Source organism: Lepidochelys kempii, chromosome 1, assembly GCF_965140265.1.
Source record: "Lepidochelys kempii isolate rLepKem1 chromosome 1, rLepKem1.hap2, whole genome shotgun sequence".
Classification (NCBI taxonomy): domain Eukaryota; kingdom Metazoa; phylum Chordata; order Testudines; family Cheloniidae; genus Lepidochelys; species Lepidochelys kempii.
Window position 1 is genome coordinate 33830665 of NC_133256.1, and position 20325 is coordinate 33850989.

Here is a 20325-nt window from a genome sequence, read left to right on the forward strand (position 1 = left end):
GTGTAGCTAAAATGGACATGAAGGTTCTTTCCCCTTGTTAAGTTCTGTTCCCTTAATGTATTAAGTTTTTAATATGTTTGCTTTTAAATTGCACAGATTTTTCTTTGCACTGGTTTTGTTACTGAATAAAATTCTATTATTTGGAATATATTCATTTTTATTAGTTCACAACACATGCTGCAGAGTGCCTTGAAGTTCTGAAAGCGCCCACTTGTTACTGTGCCATGTGACACAATTCACAGGATCAGTGGCAAACACAGTGTAATAACCATAAATGTACATCAAGCACAGCAAAATTAACTGAGTTATATTCACACATGAAGCACCCCGCAATTCTGAATGGGCCCCAATACAGCAGGGCCAGGTAGAGTACAGTGCATTACTGAGGCTCACTGTTAAAGTGCTCTTTCAATGCCTCCCTGAGCCATAAAGCTTTGTGTTGAGCTCTTCTAATAACCTTTGTTGCCTGGCTGCTCAAACTCAGCAGACAGCCGCTCCACCTCCGCCCTACATCCCAGCAGCAACTTTCCCTCTTTGCTTCACAGATATTATGAACAGCAGGTGTTTTTGTCTCTTCAGTCAAGACTAACAGCACATTCAACTGTCCTTCTGCATCTGCTCAGCCAGTAGTTGAATCTTTCCTTGCTGCTGTTGAGATGGCGGATGTTTGGCTTCATGAGCCAGGGGAAAAAGGATTAGGCTGGGTCCTTCAGGATCACAACTGGCATTTCAACATCACCAGTGGTCATCTACCAGTTGGGAAAGAAAGTCCCTGCTTGTAGCTTTCTGAACAGTCCTGTGTTGATAAAAATGCAACCCTCATGCACATTCCCTGACCAGGCATGTTGGTAAAGTGTCCCTGGTGATCAACCAATGTTTGCATAACCATGGAAAAGTAGCCCTTTCTAATGATGAACAATGTGTCAAGGTGGTGTGGTGCCAAAATAAGGATACACATGCCATCTATTGCTCCAGTGCAGTTCGGGAACTTCATTGCTGCAGATCCACATTGCCAAGAGTCACACTCCAAAATTATTTCCCCCGGACCAGTAGCAATCCAGCACTGCAAGTTTCCACAGTGCAATCACCACTTGCTTCTCCACTGTCAGAGGAGCTCTCATTTTGCTGTCCGTGCGCTGGAAGGCTGGGGCAAGCTCAGCACACTGATCCGGAAATGGGGCCTGCCAGATCTGAAGGTTCTGCAGCCACTGAACCTGTCATCATCCCAAACCTATATTATGATGTGATCCCATCAATCAGTGTTTGTCTCTTGGGGCCAGAAGCAGTGCTCCACCATCTGTAGCTGCTCTGTGAATGCCACCGACAACATTGAATTGTTTTTTTTTAATGTCCCACAGCAATTTGTCCTCCTTCAAGTTCCCTGTTGATTTAATTCTTCTTACGGCTCTGCAATTACTGGAGGAACATACATCCTGTGCTTGCAAAGCTGATGAGAGCAGTGCAGAACTTTGCAGGCTCCATGCTTCTGTCAGAGAGGGTGGACAGCGAGGAGGATCATGTGGGTTCATGAGATTTTTTAAAAAGGCACCAAAAATATGGACTATAGATGACATTATGGGCTGGAGACAGTTGCATGGTAGGAAGTTGACCCAGGATGCCAGTCATTGCTGTACAACTCATTTCTGCCCCATCATGCATTACCAAAACTTTCCCAAAGACGTTGAGTTGGACAATGGCAGATGCACACTCAGATACCCACCCATGGTGCACTGCACTATGCATCAACACAAGCACTCCAACACAAGGAGATAAGTATGCACATGCACAAGCAATATACTAACTTCAGCAGCTATATGCTGAGGTACATGCAGTGCCAATGCAAGGATCTAAGTACTCACATGCATGAGCAATATACTAATTGCAGCAACTTTAGTTGAGCTAACTTTCATCAACCAAGTGTTGACAAGTTTGTAGTGGAGACAAGATTTCACTACTATTCTGTGGGGAATAGTGGTGGTTTAAGACTTAGTGGTAACCAAAGGAGATTCCAACAGATGCTTAGTGTCTCTAATTAGTGTGGGAAACAACATCTGAGCAGAGTCTTTAAAGTTTAAACCTCACAAGGGAAATATAAAGATTTAATGAGGAAAAAAGAATAGAAAAGGAATGTTCTTACCTAATATTTCTTTACTTGGAATTATATCCTGGCCACCAACCTTCACAGTGGGGATTTTCCACAACATGAATATGCTTAGGGCAGATCTACATTCTTCAATCACTTGTACTGGTACAAAATCTTAATTTGCTGAGGCCTGGTTGTGTACAGTATACTTCTGCCAGAGGATGCAATCTCATGGGGCCTGCAGGTTTATAGTATAGCTCTTTATAAATATGTGTATGCTCAGCAAGTGAGAACCCTTGTAAAATTATATTTCAGGCCAGGATGTGGCCATTGTTCTGGTTGAATATCTCCTTAAAAACATCAAGAGCTTAGTTCATAGGCATCTCTGACACAAGCCTTAACTCTTAAGTAGCTAACATTGACTGTTACTGTATGCTACTCTCTGTGTGTAACTTTAATTGGTGTCAGAGGCCTTGGATGCTTTCTAGCCATTTTAGAGTTTTATACGGTACTTATCACAGTAGTATCTGAGCACCCCCTATGGAAAATCAATAGAAATTGCAAAGTCCCTAGTCAAAAAGAAAAGGAGTACTTGTGGCACCTTAGAGACTAACCAATTTATTTGAGCATAAGCTTTCATGAGCTACATCCGATGATGCATCCGATGAAGTGAGCTGTAGCTCACGAAAGCTTATGCTCAAATAAATTGGTTAGTCTCTAAGGTGCCACAAGTACTCCTTTTCTTTTTGCGAATACAGACTAACATGGCTGCTACTCTGAAAAAAGTTCCTAGTGGATTTCATGGAATGTCTAGTGCTTTTTTCAGGAACAGCAACTCTGCTTGGGTTAGGGTTGTTAGTTTAGATTTTTTAGATTTTATTAATTTCCTCTTTTTGTTAGAAGGGGTTATTGGGTAGGCAGGGATGTCAGTGCCATTCTTATGGTGGAAAGGTTTTTTAAAAGGAAAAGGTTTTGCAGCATTTCCTAAAGATGGTCAGACTCTGGATTTACCTGATCTCCTCTGAAAGTTTGTACCTTGACTGGATCCCCTTAAAGAAGAGTGCTTTTATCTCCAACTCTCATGTGCTTAATCTCAGCTTTATGATCTGCATTGTCCCAGAGGAATATAGTTGCCAGGGTGGTTCTCACAGATTGAAATTCAATCTTTAATGTAGCTGGGGCATGATCCACTAATTCTGTTGAAAATTAGGGCCAAAACTTTAAACTGGCATCAGAAGCTGACTGGGAGTTAGAGGAAGGACTTGAGCATGGTCCTCACAGTGGCCTCAGACATGCAAAAGTGAGGCAGCTGCATTCTGTACTAGCTGGAGCCTGTGCTTTTCTACACATTTCCTCCTTTTTAACGTAAGGTGACACACCTCAATTCTAGAATTGTTTAGTGGCTTTTCTGACATCAGTTTGTATCATGTGTCTCTCTTTCATTTTTTGGGCTTGTACAGAAATAAAGTAGGACTATTTTCAGAGATGTGCGAAATACACTTTGGGATAATATGTTCCTCTCACAAATGCTACTGTGCTTAATATTACTACAACAGTATGGTTCCCATCGTGCTAGTCATTGCACACACACAATAAGAGTCTATGCCCTGACAAGCTTTCACTCCAGATAGGAAAGCAGAGGAACAGAGAAGTGAAGTGACTTGCTAAAAGATCACACTGCAGGTCAGTGGCAGAGTCAGGAATAGAATCAAGACCTCCTGAGTCCCAGTCCAGTGCCCTAACCATTGGCCCTCTCTATCTCTCATGACCCTTGTACATGCAAAATCTTCCCTAAATGATATGAAGTCTCAATCTCCTCCTTCAAACATCCCTTCAAAACCCACCTATTCCCACAATAACTCTCATTCCAACACTACTCATAGGATCTTCACCTGTTGTAAATCTGTATAGTCCCATTGACTTCATAACCTAAACCTTGTTGTGTATATAAACTTCCTTCCATGTTTTCCATGCTTAATGCCATCTTTCCCTTCCTCAAATCTAGCTTAGGGTACAATTCTGAATGAAGCTCTGCAAGGACTACTCCTGTGTCCTTGCAAGGTTCCATTGATTACAGTGCGCATTGCATCGGGTCAGGTCTCCTGGCGGGATGGTGGTCCTTGATTGTAAGACTCCAAGAAATGGCATCTTGTCTTTAGTCTATCTGTGAAGCTCCACACTCTAAAAACTTTATGGCAAGATTAAGGTTGCAGGCACATATCAGCGTTCATAATTTGAGTGCATATCATCTTTCAGGAATGTTAGTCTTTAAAAAATGTGAGAAACCCAGAAAATGCAGAATTAAATTTGCATTTCTCAAACGAGGCACTCAAATTACCTTAATTTATATTGAGTGGTTAAGGCAATTGCTGCAGACTCAGTCTTAGCTCATTTTTAAGGTGTTCTCCTATTTTTCAGTATGTGGGTTTCTTTAGGAGGAATCCACCTTTTGACAGTATTACTGTGCCCTAACTAAGGACAATATGACTACATCTACCATTAGCAAAATGATTCCGTTTCCTTTATGAACTGCATTGAACTGCTCTGTCTGCATTATTTATTATGAACTGCTTTGTCTGCATTATTTAGTTTTCTGGTTTTGTCTGGAAATTCCGACTGCTTCGATCACATCTCCTCATAATGTGTGTAAAAGGAGTCAACCCCTCACTGCCTTTGAAGTTCAAAGAATCTCCCTGATTTTTGTCCCCCTGCCTTTCTATTGTTTCTAGTTCCTCAGGTTATACTGAACATAACTTCAAAATATTTGTGGTGAAAACAGTCTTTCATGAATCTCTTCTTTTGAAGGGACCTGATTCGGATTATGAAAGGCCAATCTTTTGCCCTCCTGCAACCCCACACTATCTTCCAGTGAAGAAGTTCTCAGGGCTAAACAGATGGTTCTTTCTCTGTTTCACTACTTTTTTGGTTAGATTTGCATTTTCTTTTTGGGATGTCTTTCTGATGAGCTAGAAAAAAGACTTAAATCTGCAATATGATTTACTCTTTGAAGTGAATTTCTCTCTCTCAACCACAGCTGCAGCTTTTTTACTATTTTCATCCTTCTATTCAGTTAGAAAATGAGAAACATTTTTACAAAGCCATCTTGGGAATTGGGCTTGATCTCTTTTTATAAAAAGAAAAGGAGTACTTGTGGCACCTTAGAGACTAACCAATTTATTTGAGCATAAGCTTTCGTGAGCTATAGCTCACTTCACCAGATGCTGTAGCTCATGAAAGCTTATGCTAAAATAAATTGGTTAGTCTCTAAGATGCCACAAGTACTCCTTTTCTTTTTGTGAATACAGACTAACATGGCTGCTACTCTGAAACCATCTCTTTTTATGTATCTCTATTTGTTTGCTGGCTGTTTACCTCAACCTACGGAGGTTATTGTCTCTTACTGTAGTATGTTGAGGGCACCTTTTCCTTTCCTTTCCTTTCCTTTTAATGGTAGTAAAGATGTTAGATTAATAGATTGAAATGGCATATGTGCTAGTTTGCCATTCAAGACTGAAGATGGACAGAATAGTCACAAGATCTGCAGAACACAGACAAAGTATAATGTCTGGGATCCAGCCTGTAGAAGAAGTATCCTGCCTGTTCACCTTTCAAACTGATTGATGTTTACATAGTCATGTCATCTTGTTCAGAGTATGCCTGGTTATCTAGCGAGACAGCCACTTTTATACCTCTGATGTTACCCTGAACTACTCCACTTACTGGTGAGGAGAGCTAGCACACAGAACCCGGCTATAAATTCTGGTAGTGGCTACTGAAGTCTGTATTGTGTCAGTGGAACATTTCCTGCATGCCAGAAAGATTAACTCAGGAGCGCTGTTGGAGACTATTCCTTGTCCTGACCAATAGGGTACTTTTGCCTTCAGTCTCGTTGTTCTGTTTGGGAACAAAAGAGACCCCAGTTCACTCCAACATAAAGCTGGAGATCAGCTGAACATTTAGTAAACATCTTTGTTTGCCTATAACTTTTTCCATTTTTTGAAAATACTCTTAAGAATGGAAAACTAGTAGTAGAGAGGAAAATAACTTGGAACATTTTTGACAAAACTTTTTTTTTTAAAGCTCAAACATTTCATGGGAACATATAAGTTTTGACAAAGCTTTTCAAGGAAAGGTTTCAGAGGCCCACGGTGGTTACTTCTGAGGAGAATGAGAGACCTGAATCAAAAGCCTGATCTTTTAAATCCAAAAATGGACATTTGGACACAATTCTGTTTTCCAAAAATATTCAAATGGTTCCATTTGTTTCAATATGGAACAAAAACAAATTTTGATATCTTGAAAGTTGTCATGAAATAGAATTGTTGTCCTCCAGCCAGCTCTGGAAGTAACTCAATTTGCCGGCTAATAATGCATGTAAAACTGAATATCACAGCCTGGAATTGGTATGTTGGCTATCTAGAGACAGGTAATTCTGATGGGAATTTTCCAGGGAAACTCTGAATATTACTATTGATTATCTGTATTCTCATAATGCCTAGGAGCCTCAGTCATGGACCAGGACTCCACTGTGCTAGGTACTGAACAAACACAGAATAAAAAGACAGTCCCTGCCCCAAAGAGCTTGTGTAACCCACGTGCCTAATAGGGAGAGAGCTCTTTGAGAGACCCCTGGCGGGGAGGTTAGGAGTGAGTCATGTCTGAGTTATTGTTTTTTTTTTTCCCCTTGTCTTTATTGATTTAGGCTTCGGAGATACAGCCCAAAAGAGTGCATCCCTAGAAAATCACCACACATGTTATTGATACAGCACTGTCATATGTTCAGAATCTTAAGCCTTCAACAAATCACAGAGCGAACATTCAAACTAATGTTTTTTGGCAAAGCAGACTGAATAGAGAGGACATGGGGAGGGATTTTTTTGCTTTGAAGAGAAACATTTCAAACAGGAACGAAGAGCCTCTTTGTTAAAAATGCAGCCCTAGCCACCATGTAAAAATTGTTACAAAAATTAGACAGTTCATTTAAGACAGTCATGTTTAATGTAATGCACTGTTGGAAACTTCATGTGAAATGTTGAGGGGGTGATGAGGCTGTGTTCTAGTTACAGGTACAATCCAGTTGTCAGCAGCCTGTATGCCATTGAGATGGTAACTGCATACCCAGCTGCCCAAGACAAGACTCTGATGGGCTGGGGGAGAGGTGTCAAATACGTGATAGTGTGAAAGATTCTATCCCCAACGAAGATCCTGAAGTGCAGCAAGGCTGTGGACAGAGCAGGGCCACTCAGAGCATAGAGCAGACCAGTGCTAATATATGGGACAATGATTTCAAGGTCGTTCAGGTGGCCTCTGCACACACATTCAAAGGCTGAGTCAGTCCACAGGAACTTCTTCGCATTCTCACCTTTGCCAAACGTTGCTGTATCTTCTGAGTTACTGAAGACCTTTCTTGTAATTCTGAAGTATGCTGTTATAACATTCGTTAGCATCATTTTTAAAAGGACAATGGTTGTGTAGGTAGCATAAGCCAGGAACACCTCACTGTCAATTAGCTGGGCAAGTTCAGCCATTTCTGAGTATCTCACTGAAGACCCGGCTTCCGATCGGCTAGGCTGGTAGGCAGAGTTAGCACTCCACATCCAGAAGTTTCTAGAATTGCGTGTGGTAGTTTTGGGTGTGCTCCAGTAGGTTCCCTGTTGCTTGGGTCAGACTGCATGAGGGAAAACAGTCAGGGCAGCTGCTTTGCAAAAGGCCATATGCCCTGTGTGGGTTGGGAGCAGCTGAGCCCAGGAACAGAAAACAGGCTATTGTCCCTAACTCTGAAGCATTTTGCAGCAGGTTTTTTTTTTTAAATCTATATACTTAACTGTGTGGTTGACTAACCAGTTAGCTGACTGGCTAACAGTGATTTCAGTAGGGGAAGAGGAAGAGGAGGAGTCTGCATAGATTCCAACTGAAGATTCCTACAAGCAAGTGGAGGGAAGATGTTGCTTTTGACTGAGCAGGCTGCATAGATGTAGTGATCAAAGATTCTAACTGAGACTCAGGTGAACTCAATCTAAATTTTTGGGAACTCTGTGTTTCTTCTCACGGTGTTCAAAAATTTGTTATGAATAATAAGCTCTGAGAGCTTACCATGCCAGTTATTTTTATTTTACAGTTTCTTTCAGAAGCAACAAAAAACACAAACCTTGTAATTTCTGCTAGCTATTTAAACTTATTGCAAACAAGAAACAGGCTCAGGTAACCAGAGAGTTGCAAGAATGCACCTTCTACAGGTAGGCTGAAAGACGAGTGAACCTTATCCTGAACTCTTTTTTAAGTTTCTCTTTGTCTTATCCAATTTAAACTATAAGCTCCTTGGGGCAGAGAATGTGCATTATCTGTAAAATATGGAGGTTGCTTATGTAGACTTATGCTATTCACTTAAAATCATTGAGATGGCATCTTCATGGGCTGTAGTTCAGCATATTACTCGTTATTCTCCTAGGAACCCACGCTTTGAGCACATTAACAATGAAAGAACAGCAGCAGGAAGATAAATGCATTTTGACAAGATTGCGTGTATTTATTTGAAGCATAGAAATTGCATATATCACAGAGCATCATGAAGTTCTTGTTTTAGTGAAGGTGCTTTTTTTCCTGAAGGGCTATTTCCTCCTGCAAAACTTCTTAAATTTATAGGCATGCTTTGAATCCAGGTCAATAAATGATGTATAATTTCTGTAATTATTTTAAGAATTCATTTTCAATGCTGAGTTCCTGTGGCATTTGTCAAATCCATCCTTTGATTATTTTCCTCCATCCAGGTCTTATATCCTTTTCTGCCCTAGATTTTTTTATTTTTATTTAAGGTGCCCTTTGGGTACCAGCGGTTAGCTTTTCTCAGGCATCTATGTCTTATATTGTTGAGATGATGGAGCACCTGAGGCCAACAAAATTCACTGTAGATCCAGTTCCTGCTTGGGTGCTGAGGGAGTGTTTTTAGTTGGTATGATTACATTTAAACAGGGAACAGTAAATTTGTCATTAGGACCCCGAACTCATTCATCAGATTCAAAAACAGGCCTTGATCCTCAACAGCAAATGGTAAGTCTAATTTGTATCCATTTTCCAATTTATGCTTTTTAAAAAAATCAAAGGTCCCTGAATGAGTTATTTATATTCTGCTGCAAACTCATCTTGAGCCATTTGATTTAGTTTTAAAATGTTCATGTCAAGCATTAGACTGCACCATGGCTCAGAAACTGCCTTGTTAAAGGTGCATGGAGATTGATATGAGCTGATTCAGGCTCATTGTCACATTAGTTTCGTTTCGTTTCGTTTCGTTGGATATCTGAGCAGCATTTGTTCTTTTAAAATTTACATTAGATTAAAATCCACCCAATACTTAGAGGGGCAACGTGTCAAAATGTTCCCCAGCCCCCTGAGTCCTTGACGCAGATTTCTGATGCGGGGAATCACACCTTTCCCAGCTATGGTCACACATGTGCATGTCACACCAAATTTATGATGGTAGTGATTATGGCGAATAGTGATGGATGTCAGGAAATTAGAGACCAGAAGACCTAAAAATATGGCCTTATATATAGTATATAAAATATTGTTGCATATGGAACAGTACTTAACAGCTACCCATCACCAAAGGGAGCATATTGCTTGCAGACCAGATTCTTCATGAGTAAGTGATGAATAGGATCCAGCCCCACTTTTCCCCACAAGAACTGCTCACACACACACACGACTTCAAAAATTGGATGTTAGCTGTAATATAGGTGCCTCAGACTGATTAGAGAGATGCCATCTAACTTTATTAAATACAAACCCGTCAAACTAGTAAAAACAGGCTCTCAGTGTTTTCTGAGTGACACACCCACATATAATTGCACTTTAAAATGCTCTAAACCACATCCCTGAAGTTCAAAATAATTGGGTAACTGTTTTTTTTTAAATGCTCTTATGTGATATTTGCCTATGAAAATCCAATTTATCCTCATTGTGCTGGCTACAAAGCAGGATTTGGGTCATAATACTTGGGGATTCTTCTCAAGCACAATCTTTGAGTGCTGTGTCACATAACAATCTCTAAGGCTAGTGTGCTTCCCAAGGTAGTTGAGCAGGTACATGCTTGTGCATGTACCCCATACCCATGTCAATCATTCACATATGCTATGTTGTATACCTGCATCCACACTGCCTCTGTTTGGTAGGTGATGTTAGCACTACCATTTCTGGGGCAGCATCCTAGGATTCTGGCATCACAGGATACACTCTAGGAACATGCACTAGTCGGTTGTTGGTACAGTCCACTGGCTTTGCATGTTTGTTGATGGCAGTTCTGTTACCAGAGATTATGACCTGCTTGGATCCTGTATAAAGATTGCAGCACCCTGGAAAGAGATAATGACAGTTGGGGGGGGGGAGGGGTATGAAACATTGTGCATAATTTACCTCTCCCAATTACCTTTACAAAGGTAGTGATAGCAGCAGAGTGTTTTAGTTTGCAGGGAACAGTACTTAGTTTTAGGCTAGATGCTTTAGATAAGCTATAAATAATGATAGTTTGGAGTTAAATGGAATGAATCAGACCAGAACGGAGAAGGTGACTGACAAACCACTCTTGTTCCTTGGAACAGATATGGTGACTGCCAGTTTTGCCGTGGTCCAGAATGGTTATTTAGAAAACCTGGAATGACAAGCAGTGGTTTCAGAACTTCTGAATGAGGAAACATTGGAGTCATGTGAAGAGCTTGCACCAACACTCCTGCACAAGAGCCCTCAATTTCGGAAATCCATACTGGTGCAGAAGCAGGTGTTTATTGCCCTGTGGAAGCTGGCAACACCAAACAGCTACCGACCAATTCAGGATGGGGAACTCCATTGTCAGGATTGTGTTTGTCCACGTTTGTGAGGCACTCAATACGGTCATCTACCCACAGATGGGTACCATTATCCAAGTACTGCAAAGAATAGCTGGATTTCAGACAAAGGGGATTCCAAACTGACAGCACCCACTTCCCAAAACTTTGTGAGTGAGTATGTGAACCAAAAATGTGAACTCATTTGAAAGTGGAAGGCAGCTTAAGTGATTATGAAATGATAGAGTTCATGATTCTAAAGAATGGAGCGAAAATAGCATAAGAAAGATAATGGAATTCAAGAAGGCAGACTTTAGCAAACTCAAGGATTTGGTAGGTAAGAGCCCATGGGAAACAAGTCTAAGGGGAAAAACAGTTCAAGAGAGTTGGCAGTTTTTCAAACAGTCATTATTAAGGGCATAAGAGCAAACTATCCCACTCAGTAGGAAAGATAGGAAGTATGACAAGAGACCCCCTGGCTTACTCAGGAGATCTACAATGAGTCAACAGTGTGCCCTTGTTGCCCAGGTGGCCAATGGCATTTTGGGATGTATATGTAGGGGCATTGCCAGCAGATCGAGAGACGTGATCGTTCCCCTCTATTCGACATTGGTGAGGCCTCATCTGGAGTACTGTGTCCAGTTTTGGGCCCCACACTTCAAGAAGGATGTGGATAAATTGGAAAACATCCAGCGGAGGGCAACAAAAATGATTAGGGGACTGGAACACATGACTTATGAGGAGAGGCTGAGGGAACTGGGATTGTTTAGTCTGCGGAAGAGAAGAATGAGGGGGGATTTGATAGCTGCTTTGAACTACCTGAAAGGGGGTTCCAAAGGGGATGGATCTAGACTGTTCTCAGTGGTAGCTGATGACAGAACAAGAAGTAATGGTCTCAAGTTGCAGTGGGGGAGGTTTAGATTGGATATTAGGAAAAACTTTTTCACTAGGAGGGTGGTGAAACACTGGAATGCGTTACCTAGGGAGGTGGTGGAATCTCCTTCCTTAGATATTTTTAAGGTCAGGCTTGACAAAGGCCTGGCTGGGATGATTTAGTTAGGGATTGGTCCTGCTTTGAGCAGGGGTTGGACTAGATGACCTCCTGAGGTCCCTTCCAACCCTGATATTCTATGATTCTATCATTCTATGATCTGAAACTCAAAAAAGGGTCCTACAAAAAGTGGAAATTAGGTCAAATTATAAAGGATGAATATAAACAAATAACACAAGTATGTAGGGACAAAATTAGAAAGGCCAAGGGAAAAAAAAACAAGATTAAACTAGCTAGAGACATAAAGGGTAACAAGAAAACATTCTTTAAATACATTACAAGCAAGAGGAAGACCAAGGACAGGGTATGCCCATTACTCAGTGAGCGGGGGTGGGGAGGTGGGAGAAACAATAACAGAAAATGTGGAAATAGCAGAAGTGTTAAATGATTTTTGTTTCAGTTTTCACTGAAAAACGTTGGTGGTGATTGGATGTCTAACATAGTGAAGGCCATTGAAAATGAGATAGGATCAGAGGCTAAAATAGGGAAAGAACAAAAAATACTTAGACAAATTAGATGTCTTCAATTCACCAGGGACTGATGAAATAAATCCTAGAATACCCGAGGAGCTGACTGAGGAGATATAGATTCATAGATATTTAGGTCAGAAGGGACCATTATGATCATCTAGTCTGACCTCCTGCACAATGCAGGCCACAGAATTTCACCCACCACTCCTAAAAAAGACCTCACACCTATCTCTGTGCTATTGAAGTCCTCAAATTGTAGTTTGAAGACCTCAAGGAGCAGAGAATCCTCCAGCAAGTGACCCGTGCCCCATGCTACAGAGGAAGGCGAAAAACCTCTAGGGCCTTCCAATCTGCCCTGGAGTAAAATTCCTTCCCGACCCCAAATATGGCGATCAGCTAAACCCTGAGCATATGGGCAAGATTCATCAGCCAGATACTACAGAAAATTCTTTCCCGGGTAACTTGGATCTTACCTCATCTAAAAACCCATCACAGGCCATTGGGCCTATTTACCATGAATATTTAATTACCAAAACCATGTTATCCCATCATACCATCTCCTCCATAAACTTATCGAGTTTAATCTTAAAGCAAGATAGATCTTTTGCCCCCACTACTTCCCTCGGAAGGCTATTCCAAAACTTCACTCCTCTGATGGTTAGAAACCTTCGTCTAATTTCTAATCTAAATTTCCTAGTGGCCAGTTTATATCCATTTGTTCTTGTGTCCACATTGGTACTGAGTTTAAATAATTCCTCTCCCTCTCTGGTATTTATCCCTCTGATATATTTATAGAGAGCAATCATATCTCCCCTCAACCTTCTTTTAGTTAGGCTAAACAAGCCAAGCTCCCTGAGTCTCCTTTCATAAGACAAGTTTTCCATTCCTCGGATCATCCTAGTAGCCCTTCTCTGTACCTGTTCCAGTTTGAATTCATCCTTCTTAAACATGGGAGACCAGAACTGCACACAGTATTCCAGGTGAGGTCTCACCAGTGCCTTATATAACGGTACTAAAACCTCCTTATCCCTACTGGAAATACCTCTCCTGATGCATCCCAAGACGACATTAGCTTTTTTCACAGCCATATCACATTGGCAGCTCATAGTCATCCTATGATCAACCAATACTCCAAGGTCCTTTTCCTCCTCCGTTACTTCTAGTTGATGCGTCCCTAGCTTATAACTAAAATTCTTGTTATTAATCCCTAAATGCATGACCTTACACTTCTCACTATTAAATTTCATCCTATTCCTATTACTCCAGTTTACAAGGTCATCCAGGTCCTCCTGTAGGGTATCCCTGTCCTTCTCTAAATTAGCAATACCTCCCAGCTTTGTATCATCTGCAAACTTTATTAGCACACTCCCACTTTTTGTGCCCAGGTCAGTAATAAAAAGATTAAATAAGATTGGTCCCAAAACTGATCCTTGAGGAACTCCACTGGTAACCTCCCTCCAACTTGACAGTTCACCTTTCAGTAGGACCCGTTGTAGTCTCCCCTTTAACCAATTCCCTATCCACCTTTCAATTTTCCTATTGATGCCCATCTTATCCAATTTAACTAATAATTCCCCATGTGGCACAGTATCAAACGCCTTACTAAAATCTAAGTAAATTAGATCCACTGCGTTTCCTTTATCTAAAAAATCTGTTACTCTCTCAAAGAAGGAGATCAGGTTGGTTTGGCACGATCTACCTTTTGTAAAACCATGTTGTATTTTGTCCCATTTACCATTGACTTCAATGTCCTTAACTACCTTCTCCTTCAAAATTTTTTCCAAGACCTTGCATACTACAGATGTCAAACTAACAGGCCTATAATTACTTGGATCACTTTTTTTCCCTTTCTTAAAAATAGGAACTATGTTAGCAATTCTCCAATCATACGGTACAACCCCTGAGTTTACAGATTCATTAAAAATTCTTGCTAACGGGCTTGCAATTTCTTGTGCCAATTCTTTTAATATTCTTGGATGAAGATTATCTGGGCCCCCCGATTTAGTCCCATTAAGCTGTTTGAGTTTCGCTTCTACCTCAGATATGGTGATGTCTACCTCCATATCCTCATTCCCATTTATCATGCTACCATTATCCCTAAGATCCTCTTTAGTCTTATTAAAGACTGAGGCAAAGTATTTGTTTAGATATTGGGCCATGCCTAGATTATCCTTGACCTCCACTCCATCCTCAGTTTTTAGCGGTCCCACTTCTTCTTTCTTTGTTTTCTTCCTATTTATATGACTATAGAACCTTTTACTATTGGTTTTAATTCCCTTTGCAAGGTCCAACTCTACTTGACTTTTAGCCTGTCTCACTTTATCCCTACATATTCTGACCTCAATAAGGTCGCTTTCCTTACTGATCCCTCCCTTCTTCCACTCCCTATATGCTTTCTGCTTTTTCTTAATTACCTCTCTAAGAAGCTTGCTCATCCAGCTTGGACTACAACTCCTGCCTATGAATTTTTTCCCCTTTCTTGGGATGCAGGCTTCCGATAGCTTCTGCAGCTTTAATTTAAAATAATCCCAGGCCTCCTCTACCTTTAAACCCATAAATTCTTCAGTCCAATCCACTTCCCTAAGTAATTTCCTTAATTTTTGAAAGTCAGCCCTTTTGAAATCAAAAACCCTAGTTGCAGATTTATATTTGTTAATCCTTCCATTCAATTTGAACTGAATTAGCTCATGATCACTTGAGCCAAGATTATCCCCTACAACCATTTCCTCTATGAGGTCCTCATTACTCACCAAGACCAAATCTAAAATGGCATCCCCTCTAGTCGGTTCAGCAACTACTTGCTGAAGGAATCCATCAGCTATCGCATCTAGGAAAATCTGAGCCCTATTATTATTACTAGCACTCGTCCTCCAGTCTATATCTGGGAAGTTAAAGTCTCCCATGATCACACAGTTTCCATTAGTATTTACTTTATTAAAAACATTAAAAAGGGCTCTATCCATATCCAAATTAGATCCCGGCGGTCTATAGCACACCCCAAGCACTATCCCAGGGGAGGCTCTAATAGTTTTCTTCCCCAATTTAATTGTTGCCCAGACAGACTCAGTCATATCCATTTCATCGCTTCTTATTTCTTTACATTCTATCTCATCATTGATATACAGTGCTACTCCACCACCTTTACCTTTATTTCGGTCTTTCCTAAACAGCACATACCCTTCAATACCTGTAGCCCAGTCATGACTACTATTCCACCAGGTCTCTGTTATACCTATAATATCTGGTTTCACTTCCTGTACCAGTAACTCTAGTTCCTCCATTTTGTTACCTAGGCTCCTTGCATTAGTGTACAAACATCTTAATTTTTGCTGTTTGGCCTCACTCACATTCTGTACCCTATTAGGCACGGTTATTTTACTACCAGTATAACCTATTAGACTTGTATCTACACTGCCCTTCCTCCTACCTACAGCTGTATCCACTCTTACTTCATTTTCTTTCCACTCTATGCTAAATTCTGGCATGGAGATTACCTGGACATCTCCCAACCATCTCCCCCAAATTCCTAGTTTAAAGCTCTCTTAATCAGTTGTGCCAGCCTCCATCCTAGAAGTCTATTTCCTTCCCTACTCAGATGAAGTCCATCCCGAGAGAACTGTCCTCTATCCATGAATGCCTCCCAATGGCCATACATCCCAAAGCCCTCCTTATAACACCACTGCCTAAGCCATCTATTGATAGTCATAATCTTGTCACACCTTTGTTGCCCTTCTCTAGGAACAGGCAGAATCCCACTAAAGATCACCTGAGCCTCAATTTCCTTAAGCGTCCTCCCCAGCCTAGCATAGTCTCCCTTAATACTTTCCAGCGAGAATCTAGCCGTATCATTTGTTCCCACATGAAGGATAATTAGGGGATTCTTTCCCGCTCCCTTTAGAATCCTTTTCAACCTCAGGTCTACATCCCGTATCTTAGCACCTGGAAGACAGCACACCCTCCTATTTTCTGGATCAGCTCTGGTTACAGGCCTATCTATTCTTCTCAGTAAAGAGTCCCCAATCACATAGACCTGCCTTTTCCTAGTGACGGTGCTATTCTCCAGTCTATCCCCTGTTCCCTCTGGCTGCAAGTTCTTTCCATTCCCATTCTCCCTTGTAATCCTTTTTAACCCATCCTGTATCCTCCTGGGGCTCATATTTGGTGTAATCTCCATTAACTCTTCCCCTTTTCCTATAGGACTAACCGCTCTTCTCTTCTTCCTTGCCCTGTCACCTTCAGTGACTACCTGCTGAGCCCCTTCTTCATTTTCCAACTCTGCAAACCTATTCTGAAGCTCTATTTCTCCTTCACTAGCCCGTCTTTTCCTCTGCCTAGTTCTTTTAGTCACATGCTTCCACTGACCACTTTCCTCACCCAGTCTCCCCTCAGAATTCCATAGTCCTGCTTCCATCTGCAAGTCTGAGCTTTTCCCTTCAGATACCTCATGTCTTTGCTCCATAATCTGCTCAAACCCCTTCCTAAACTCTACCAGACTTTCCACCTGCATCTCCAAACCTCTGATCTTTTCCTCCATCAGCTCTATTAGACGGCATTTCATGCAGACAAAACTCTTACCAGGTGCCCCCTCCAGGATCATGTACATACCACAGCTTCCACATCCAGTCATCTTCATTGTGTCATCTGCTACATGGGTCACTCCCACTGCCACCTCTGAATCTGTCATAGCCTTCCCACCTAAATCCTGTTAATCTGGGAAACACAAACCACACCAAAACACGACCACCCACAGCAAAACCAAACCCCACACAAGCACCACAAGACAAACTCCCCTTTCAAACTCCCACTCAAACTCCCCTGTTTACAGCTCTGTTTGCTAGCTCCTGTGCCGCTGCCTGACTGGCTGCTACCTTTATAGGACCCCTAGTCAGTGAAGCCCCGCCCCCTAATCAGGGCTCAGCTTCTCTCCCAGCACAAAGCCCCTACAAGCCTCTACACATACAGATACTACCAATACAAAACCAAACACACACAAATACCTTCTCCTCCAACAGAACTCCCACTCAAACTCCCCTGTTTACAGCTCTGTTTGCTAGCTCCTGTGCCGCTGCCTGACTGGCTGCTACCTTTATAGGACCCCTAGTCAGTGAAGCCCCGCCCCCTAATCAGGGCTCAGCTTCTCTCCCAGCACAAAGCCCCTACAAGCCTCTACATATACAGATACTACCAATACAAAGCCAAACAAACACAAATACCTTCTCCTCCAACAGAACTCCCACTCAAACTCCCCTGTTTACAGCTCTGTTTGCTAGCTCCTGTGCCGCTGCATTATATCTGAGCCATTAGCGATTATCTTCAAAAAGCCATGGAAGATGGGAGAGAGTCCAGAGGACTGGGAAAGGGCAAATATAGTGCCTGTCTATAAAAAAGGAAATAAGGGCAACCTGGGGAATTACAGACCAATCAGCTTTTTTTCAATACACAGAAAGATAAAGGAGCAAATAATTGAGCAATTTCCGAACACCTAGAAGATGATAAGGTGATAATTAACAGTCAGCATGGATTTGTCTAGAACAAATCATGTCAAACCAACCTAATAGCTTTCTTTGACAGGGTAACAAGCCTTGTGGATAATGGGGAAGTGGTAGATGTGGTACACCTTCACTTTAGTAATGCTTTTGTTGCTGTCTCACATGACCTTCTCATAAACAAACTAGGGAAATACAAGCTAGATGGAGGTAGGTGCATAACTTCTTTGGAGTTATCAGTGGCTCACAGTCAACCTGGAAGGACATATTGAGTGGGGTTCTGCAGGGATCAGTTCTGGGTTCAGCTCTATTCAATATCTTCATCAATCAAGCTGGGAAGGGTTGCAAGTACTTTAGAGGTTAGGATTAAAATTTAAAATGATCTGGACAAACTAGAGAAATGGTCTGAAGAAGATAGGATGAAATTCAATAAAGACAAATGCAAAGTACTCCACTTAGCAAGGGACAATCAGTTGCATGCAGACAAAATGGGAAATGACTGCCTAGGAAGGAGTATGGCAGAAAAGGATTTGGGGGTCATAATGGATCACATACTACATATGGGTCAACAGTGTAACACTGTTGCAAAAAAACCAAACATCATTCTGGGATGTATTAGCAAGAGTGGTATAAGCAAGACCTGAGAAGTAATTCTTCTGCTCTACTCCACACTGATTAGGCCTTGACTGGAGTATTGTATCCAGTTCCGAGCACAACATTTCAGGAAAGATGTGGACAAATTGGGGAAAGTCCAGAGAAGAGCAACAAAAATGATTAAAGGTCCTCTGAGGGAAGATTGAAAAAATTGGGTTTGTTTAGTCTGGAGAAGAGAAGACTGAGAGGGGACATGATAATAGTTTTCAAGTACATAAAAGGTTGTTACAAGGAGGAAGGAGAAAAATTATTCTCCTTAACCTCTGAGGATAGGACAAGAAGTGCAACTTACAAATGTTGTTTTTTGTTGTTGTTGCTACATATCTGCACTCAAAAACAAAATATAAAACTTTAGAGCCTACAAATCCACTTTTGTAGCCAGCATTGCAAGGTATTTACATGCCAGATATGCTAAATATTCATATGTTCCATGCTTCGGAAACCGTTTCAGAGGACATGCTTCCATTCTGATGACACTTGTTAAAAAATAACCCATTAATTAAATTTGTGACTGAACTCCTTGGGGATAATTGTATGTCTCTTGCTCTGTGGTTTACCCTTATTCTGCCATATATTTTGTGTTATGGCTCTCTTGGATGACAATCCAGCACATGTTGTTCGATTTAAGAACACTGTCACTGCAGATTTGACAAAATGCAAAGAAGTTACCAATGTGAGATTTTTAAAGATAGCGAGAGCACTTGATCCAAGATTTATGAATCTGAAGTGCCTTCCAAAATCTGAGAGGAACAAGATGTGGAACATGCTGTCAGAAGTTTTAAAAGAGCAACACGCCAATGCAGAAACTACAGAACCGGAACCACCAAAAAAAAAAATCATCAACCTTCTGTTGGAGGCATCTGGCTCAGATGATTAAAATGAATGTGTGTCAGTCCACACTGCTTTACATTGTTATCAAGCAGAATCCATCATTGTCATGGAAGAATGTCCCCTAGAATGGTGGTTGAAGCATGAAGGGGCAGATAAATATTTAGCATATCTTGTAAGTAAATACTTTGCAACGTCGGCTACAACAGTGCCATTTGAACATCTATTCTCACTTTTAGGTGACGTTTTAAATAAGAAGTGGGCAGCATTATCTCCCATAAATGTAAACAAATTTGTTTGCCTTAGCAATTGACTGAACAAGAAGCAGGACTGAGTGGACTTATAGACGCTAAAGTTTTAGATTGTTTTGGTTTTGAGTGCAGTTATGTAAAAAATAATTCTACATTTGTAAATTGCACTTTCATGATTAAGAGATTGCACTACAGTACTTCTATGAGGTGAACTGAAAAATACTATTTCTTTTGTTTATATTTTTACAGTGCCAATATTTGGAATAAAAATAATAATATGAAGTAAGCACTGTACACTTTGTAGTGTGTGTTGTAATTGAAATCAATATATTTGAAAATGTAGAGAACATCCAAAAATGGTATTGTATTATTGTTTAACAGTGCAATTAAAACTGCTATTAATTGTGATTAATTTTTTTAATGATTTGACAGCCCTAATAACAAACTATACATTAATGTAATGTGTGTAAAAAGAGTTGTTGAGAAAACCATATGAAATAAGACAGCCTGTAGGCTTCTTACTTTTGCTAAAAAGAAAACCATGAATTATGTGGTTACAAAGAATTATTGAATAAGATTGGAGCATGTTTACTTTTTCAAGACTCCAAATGTGAAATTATGATTTTGTATTTGTTCCACTACATAAGAACATAAGAACAGCCATACTGGGTCAGACCAAAGGTCCA

General features: G+C 40.9%; 1 protein-coding gene across 2 annotated transcripts; it reads right to left on the reverse strand.

The window, feature by feature from the left end:
• Nucleotides 1-7091: 7091 nt before the first annotated feature.
• Nucleotides 7092-7638, reverse strand: LOC140901258 (microsomal glutathione S-transferase 1-like). 2 transcript variants are annotated; one of them, XM_073319907.1, is made up of 2 exons: nt 7579-7611; nt 7092-7485 (listed from the first exon to the last, which is right to left on the reverse strand). In XM_073319907.1, the coding sequence occupies exons 1-2, from the start codon at nt 7609-7611 to the stop codon at nt 7144-7146; spliced, it is 375 nt and encodes a 124-aa protein (XP_073176008.1). In that variant the 3' UTR covers nt 7092-7143. The 2 variants fall into 2 exon arrangements, with proteins under 2 accessions (XP_073176008.1, XP_073175912.1); XM_073319811.1 differs by having other exon boundaries at nt 7092-7638.
• Nucleotides 7639-20325: the final 12687 nt, after the last annotated feature.

Excerpts from the sequence above, each read along its gene's own strand:
- LOC140901258 (XM_073319811.1), bottom strand. The coding sequence starts at position 7,611 with ATGGCTGAACTTGCCCAGCTAATTGACAGTGAGGTGTTCCTGGCTTAT.